The sequence below is a fragment of the Vollenhovia emeryi genome, unplaced genomic scaffold (genome assembly GCF_000949405.1).
Source record: "Vollenhovia emeryi isolate VEMERY1.0 unplaced genomic scaffold, V.emery_V1.0 DF939148.1, whole genome shotgun sequence".
NCBI classification, from domain to species: Eukaryota; Metazoa; Arthropoda; class Insecta; order Hymenoptera; family Formicidae; genus Vollenhovia; species Vollenhovia emeryi.
This window is the reverse complement of record NW_011967218.1, coordinates 855896-863096: the sequence shown is the minus strand read 5'-3', so window position 1 is coordinate 863096 and position 7201 is coordinate 855896. Positions and strand designations below refer to the sequence as shown.

The 7201-nt window shown below is 45.8% G+C and overlaps 1 protein-coding gene across 4 annotated transcripts in view; it reads left to right on the top strand.

Annotated features, from left to right (window-relative positions):
- Window positions 1-7201, top strand: part of LOC105565921 (MAGUK p55 subfamily member 5-A) — a 92774-nt gene that overhangs the window by 33552 nt on the left and 52021 nt on the right. For all 4 annotated transcript variants that reach the window (XM_012019508.1, XM_012019507.1, XM_012019509.1 and 1 more), the window contains 3 exons: window positions 3075-3157; window positions 3721-3874; window positions 5374-5558. In XM_012019508.1, coding sequence (XP_011874898.1) covers window positions 3075-3157; window positions 3721-3874; window positions 5374-5558 — 422 coding nt within the window. The remainder of the gene's footprint in view (window positions 1-3074; window positions 3158-3720; window positions 3875-5373; window positions 5559-7201) is intronic.

Sequence of the window (7201 nt, the reverse complement as noted above, 5' to 3'; positions counted from 1 at the left end):
ATTTAAAAAATGTGTCGTACGACAAATTTTTCATGCGCGCTGATTGGCTGCAGGATAGTAAAATTCTTTAGTATCTAGAAATTGTCTATCAATTTCAAAGCAGCCGATCAATACACCTGAAAAGTTTGTCGTACGAACAAATGTAATACCAGCCTTAGGATACTATTACATTTGTCGTACAGCAAATTTTTTAAACGTGTTGATCGGCTACAGGAAATTGGCTATCTAGACGCTCAAGAACTTTTCTATCCCGCAGCCAATGAACAGGCTTGAAAAATTTGTCGTACGACAAAAATGTAATACCAGCCTTACGCTGTAAGCGCGGCCGCCGACGACGCGGCGCTCGTCGCGAGAGTAAAGCTGCCCGAAAGAGTATCGATACCCGACGTTTTCGCTGAGTTGGTAACCGAGCGACAAATATTGGTGCCATCCGACACTTCACTCGAGAGTATCGTACTTTTGAGCGGAGACGGGAGACCGATGTAATCCCGCCCGAGCTGGACCTCGGCACTACGGACGCGCGAAAATTCCTTTACGTTTGTCCGACAGATCTTTTTTCTCCCCGTCTCGACACTCTCGTATTTATTATCGCGAATAAAACGTAAGGTCATATCTATAAATAGTTAAAGAGTTAAATGACTAAAGAGATTTTCAATTAATTGCTTCGCCGTCTCTTCAGTGCGCATGTCTTTTTTCTCCACGCGATTTTTCTTTTCGCTTCCGCAAAGGTAAGGCTCGCGCTTACTCGATGAAACGGATTCGCTCTCCGAGAGCGATTAACGATGCCATAATTCTGCCTCAAGTTGTAATTTACATTCGAATACATTTCCAGTCGAATATGAGTTCGCGAAAATTGGTTTTACTCACTCTCGCGTTCAAGCCCGCTTCGATCGAGAACTATTAGTGAAAGTTTACCTTCAACTAACATTTATGGGAATTGGCTTATAGAAATAACTTTCGCGATATTGTATTACGCTGTGTTACACTTTCGATATAATTGCAAACATTTCGTTCTTCCTCGGAGAGCACTTGTCGAATCAACAATCATTTGACAACCGGTTTGTTTCAGGCCTGGCGTTTTATTTTCTGGTTAACTGTTAATAAGGAAGTTAGTCGACACTCTCTAGCTTTTCCTATATTATTATCTATGAAGAGACAGATAATCGATTAAACTCTGGTTAACAGTTTATCAGGAAATGTAACACCGGGCCTAAGAAAAGTTTCGCGCATTGTTCATTGTTAACGCTCGACCGAGCGGCCGAGATATTTTAAGGTCGTATGCGGGATCGTTTCGCGTGATCGCGATACGGCATGCGGGTTTAAAATCTCGCGTAAGCAGGCACGCATCGGGTTCTCGCGTATCGCGTGAAACACATCTCGGAACGGAAACCGCACGGAGGATGTCGTAACACACTGACAACCGTTAACGAGTTTTCTCGATATCACTCCGAGCACGATTAGCCACTTATTGCTATCAACAACGCGCCGCATATTTCTCTCTCTCCCTCTCTCTCCTCTCTCCCTCCCTGTCTCTCTCTCTCTCTGTCTCTCCTTGTCTCTCCCTGTCTCTCCCTGCTTCTCCGCGTCTCTCCGCGTCTCTCCGTGTCTTTCCCTGGCTCTCCCTATCTCTCCGCGTCTCTCCCTGTCTCTCCCCGTCTCTCCCTGTCTCTCCCCGTCTCTCCCTGTCTCTCCTTGTCTCTCTGTGTCTCTCCCTGTCTCTGCTTGTTCCTCCGCGTCTCTCTGTGTCTCTCCTTGCCTCTCCCTGTCTCCCCTTGTCGCTCCCTGTCTCTCCGCGGCTGTCCCTGTCTCTCCCTGTCTCTCCCTGTCTCTCCGCGTCTCTCCCTGTCACTCCTTGTTCTTTTCTTTTATATCAGTACGTAATTCGGATAAATGGAAGGTGTAGAAGTAAGGGACCTCCGGTTAATTGGATGATGGCAGTGCCATTTGGGAAATTGTCCGGCCATTTTGCGCCGTCAATTTTTCCACGACACTGGTGCTGAAATGGTATTAGGATGCATTGTACAAGACGGTTAAGACGTTTCAGGTTGATGAGATATTCACTAAACCGCAATGTCGGACGTCTGCACGTAATCTGCGTCTAGACGACGTGTACATGGCACTTTAGAGTATTATCTAAAACTCGTGGGTCCATCTCCAGATATTTTACTGTAATAAATAGACGAAATTTCAGTGACATAATGATAGTAATAATAATATTATATATGTAACTGAGAACAGTATTTACTTGACTGAAGAGAAGAGTGAACTTTGGGAAATTATTTCTATTTCTTTCCAAATTATGTGACACTTTTAAATTTCTTTTCGGCATAACGAAATGTTCGACGTTGTTGTTGTTATTTGACGAAAGGATATTTCGGTAAAAGTTGGCATTGTTTTCCGTGATTATCGTTGTTTGCACATCGCACACTTGTCGCTAAGCGTTATTAACTGGTAGTGGATTCCACTTGTGTAACGTCGACGAAATCACTTTTATTACATTTTACACGAGGAATTAGTTTATTAGGGAATTAAGTTATTTAAAATTAATGTATAAAGCAACACACGCGCGAGCGAGTTGCGGATTTACACGTCACACGTTGGAGATAGAGATGAATACGGGGATTGTGTACGTTGGCCAGAAATGCGGAAGCACGTGCGACAAAAATGAAGTGAGACTGAGCGATCAGCCACTTTTTATAAAGCTAAATTGAACGGTACAACGTAATACCATCGCGCGATTGCGATAACTCGCCATTCGATCAAATTTTCAATCGTCGCGACCAAATAAAAAGAAGTCGCAATCCCGCTAAAATTTGTTGTTTATCGCGGTGGCAGCCTCGTTGCAAAATTTGCATGCAGCATGCGGTGTAGTATTACTGCAATAAAGACGTCGCTGCGATATTAACGGCTGCTAATTTCGAGAGATTAATTCCACCGAGAATGAAATCGAAAGAGCGAGCGAGAGAGAGAGAGAGAGAGAGAGAGAGAGAGAGAGAGAGAGAGAGAGAGAGAGAGACGCGTATTTATTTCGGACTGCTTTTCGTTAATGTTATTGCTTCCGTTGTTGTTTCCAGATAAACGACGCGGTAGCGTCCACAAGCGAAGACTCCACCTCGAAAGACGTGAATGGCCAAATTACGGTTACTTTGGCGGACAAGTAAGTCATCTCTCCTTCCTTCATGTCGTTACTAACAATAAGCATTTGCCTTTTTTTAATATAATAAAACAAGTTCGTTGTGTCGTAACAAGCGAAGCGCCGGGGATAAAACTCGGTGTAACTTGTAAAATTTTCGCTCGTAAATTTACGATTAATGACAGAATTGTCGGGGTACAGGTGTCTCGGAGTCGATTAAAAAGAATTTGTGTCGCGGACACGATAGGACGGTGTCGCTTCTCAGGCGCAATACTTGTAATTAATTTCCGAAGGTTTAATATCCCCCGGGATGTTTCTGTCAAAGCATAATAAACCAGCGTCTGTGTTGTAACGGGGAAAATGTATGCAGCGCCTATAGGAGGCATCGTTGCAGGCCGGATGTGACAAATTGCGATTGTCGTGATTGATATCCTTTCACAATGCCGGCGCGTTCGCGCGGCCCATTTTTGTTTTGTACAATAGGGGAAAGTCGGAGAGCATTTTCTATTTTATGGTTATCGCTTATCGGCGGCTGATTGATTAATTTTACTGTCGCGTCTTAATTAATCCTGTCGTAATTGTTTCAGGGAATTGGGGCCGAATGCTTTCTCCACCAAACTTAGCAACGGTACGATTCCGAAGGGATTAGGAAAAGAGGCGGACATCCGAGTGGAAAACACCTCGCAGGAGCGGAAGGACGCATTGGAAAAGCAACACAGCTACGAAGAGGCGAACCTCTTGGTAACGTAAACTTACAATTTACTTTAGCGGCGTGGAAATACAAAGGGAAAAATAGTATTCATTATTATTAATAATTCATTATACATATAATAGCTTGTAATGTACACGTAAACAAATTTTGACGTTAATTAGTGGCGCAAGTGATTACATAAAGAGATAAATTAAAGAGATGTTAATTTAAATATAAAGCAGCGCCCGCGTGCGACGTTAAATTATTAAATACAATTAAATGTCCACGCTGGATTTTGAAACCTACATAATCGCGAAAGTACGCGACATAATGTGCACACACGTTACACGAGTCGGACTAGAAATATATATACATGTATATATATATATATTGTTTTATAATTGTAAAGTTTTTCCTCTCGTATTTTTTCCAACGCTACTTTATGTCGGCGCTAATCGCTCGTCGTTTGCGTAAGCCACATCCGCTGGATTTCTTAAGTAATTATTAAACAGTTTCCGGAATAGTAAAACGCCATCGGTAGTTTATCACGCTTAATTGCCAGCATTAGGCTCGTTAATGGGAGTCTTCGCGAGGCTCGCAGGCTGCTGTTATTTATTGTTCCGTGGTACGTTTCTCTGAATTAATCGCCGAGCAACAATCACGGTACTTTTTTTTTTTTAGAAATGTCCTCCCGCACGTTTATTCGTATACGTTTGCTTAAGTGAGAATCACTCCGAGCTTGTTTGCCGAACAGCCTGGACACGTTTTAACGCGTCAATAATCAGTCGTGGAGATTTACGTGTTCCGTCAACCCCCGGGGAAAAAAATGGAAAAAACTCTCATTATATATGTCTCAATCGTGCAATATCGGGCCGGATGTAAACGGGTCGGACATTATCGTGTCGTGGTTTTACCTCGACCTGAGTTTCGAGAAAAGCAACAAAATCTTTATTAATTAAAACAGGGGGCTTATTGTCGATCCAACTGGCGGATTCATTTGTTTAACAAATTACAACGTTTCGATCCTAGTTTCATCAACAAACATACGAGATATAAAAATTGTTAATTAGTTATCACGTAAAAAGAAAGGAGGTAAATTAACAAACCAAAGTGAGTCATCTCAAAATCTTTATTGCAGGAAAGTCCGCTATTATGAGATAAGCTCCTAATATAAGATAGCGGGGTTTTTGCTAAATTAATAGGCATCGTCTGTTGGTTTCATCGTGATTTTATTGCCCTTGGAGTGAAAGCTGCTCAGTGGGAAATTCATTGCTGGATCGTGTAATCGTTGCGAATAAAGATTTGTGATTAAATTAGGATGTTGAAAGCCTGCTACCTCGTATTAGAAGCCTATCTCGTAACAGAGGACTTTCCTCTACGTACAAAGCTGTCGAAAGCCGGTGAGATGTCCGCGCGAGCTTTAGGGAGCAATCCGCCGATCAAACTCGAGGTGGATGAAACCAAGTGCCCGCCGAAGGTGATAAACTTCGCGGGTGTCCCGTGGCGTATCGACACGAAGACGTAACACGCGCGCCCGTTTGTCCGACAGCAACCGGTGCAGGGCGGAAGAATCGGGGAACGACGGTCGAGCAGCCCTTTCCAAAATGGTCGGACGGAAGTGCTGATTGGCGAACCGGAGGGCGGCCCGAGGTCGCCGCGGGGCTCGACGTCTTCGGCGGTGAACGACGGCAATTTCCTGAATCCGCCGGACGAGCGAGACGAACCAATTTGCAGGTAAGTACATTGAACTGTGAGTGCTAGCAGGGAGAGGGTGGAGGGCTGGCGCAGGGGGGGGGAGGGGGAGCGGCGAACTTTTACACCCCCGTGTCCTGCGGGGTCGGTTAAGCGCCGGTTGTAACCGCCGTGTCCTTTACGGTCCCCTTCACGTCGAGTCCTCCCGCTGCTCGAGTAACGTTTGTATGCGGCGTTACCCGGCGCTTAACCCGCTAAACGATGGTCATCCACCCTCGCCTTTATAGCCCGATATAAAAGTTTTTATCGGCCGCTCTCGAGACCGCTCGTTAATTATTACTGTTTACTCGTTCGACCGCGTAATTGAGCGTCGATTCAGCTGGACGTTCGAGCGACCGCGGGATAAATCGAGGAATGATTTAGCGCGGTCGCGAGAGAGTATTCGTACCTTTCGGTAGTTATCTCGGGTGATCGCCCGTCTGATCGGGGGCTCGTGATTTTAACGTTATTCCGCTCGGAGGCGCGTCTCCTCGGAGGGACGATTGTCTAATGAGGAGAGCGGTCCGACGGACTTGCTCGAATCTACGTCGGATCACTCGTGGATCTACCCGCGTTCTCTGCTTTACCGCGACAGGGAGGCATAAATTCAGCCGATGTCCGCTGGATGTCGCCATCAACGTACTTACAAGCGATCTTTTAAAACTCCCGGGGGGAGACGACTGATCCGCACGTTCAGGACTTGGCGAGTCCAAGCCCGACGCGCCGCCGAGCACATTTATGTATCGTACACACCCACACGCGCGAGTTTTTGTGAAACGATAGCGCGATAAACATTTTGTGGGAGCGAGATGTAGCCTCGTTTAAGAATAACAAAAGAACGGGCTTGGTATACGTGCAAATGGAGGATAGCGAGGGCTGAAGCTCACGTTTTAGTTGTATTCGTTAATTAAAAACCTTCGAGACCGGCTGGAAGCCTGGGAAGGAAGTTACGAGTTAGAAAATGCGAGGGGGGAGGGGGGGGAAAGAATAAAGCAACACGTGACACGGTTCTACGCGTCACATTGTTTTTTTTTTTCATTTTGCAACGCAATATTGCTCGACGCCGCGTCTAATGCGGCTCGTTCCTGTCAGTTGTCGTATCATCGTAGCGACATTGTCGGACGTCATTACGTAAAATTATTACGAAGTATTATACGACGAAATCTCGCGTCGCTCGCACCGTTGAATTCCTTAGACGCTGCGCCGCGCCTATGGAACACCGCCCGAAATCCCCGGCTTCAATTTCAATAAACGACTCTAAACCCACCCCCGGAATGAAATTAGTGTCCTACATTCTTCGTACGGCGGAGGGTTTTCACCTTGCACGTCGCGCTTGTAATAACTTCCAATTCCGACGGATTGCGGAGCGGTGTGTGTTTAACTCGACGCAAAAATGCGAGCGACTAAAATCCGATCTGCGATCGAGCACGGACGAGTGGGCTAATCTGAAATGCGCCCTGGAGGAGCGCGATGAGGTCCGCGATCAAAGTGGAATCGATTTCGCGGAGAGAGCGAGCGAGCGAGAGAGAGGGGTGTTGAGGGAGGGAGGGGGGGGGAGAGAGAGAGAGAGAGAGAGAGAGAGAGAGAGAGAGAGAGAGAGAGAGAGAGAGAGAGAGAGAGAGAGAGAGAGAGAGAGAGAGAGNGAG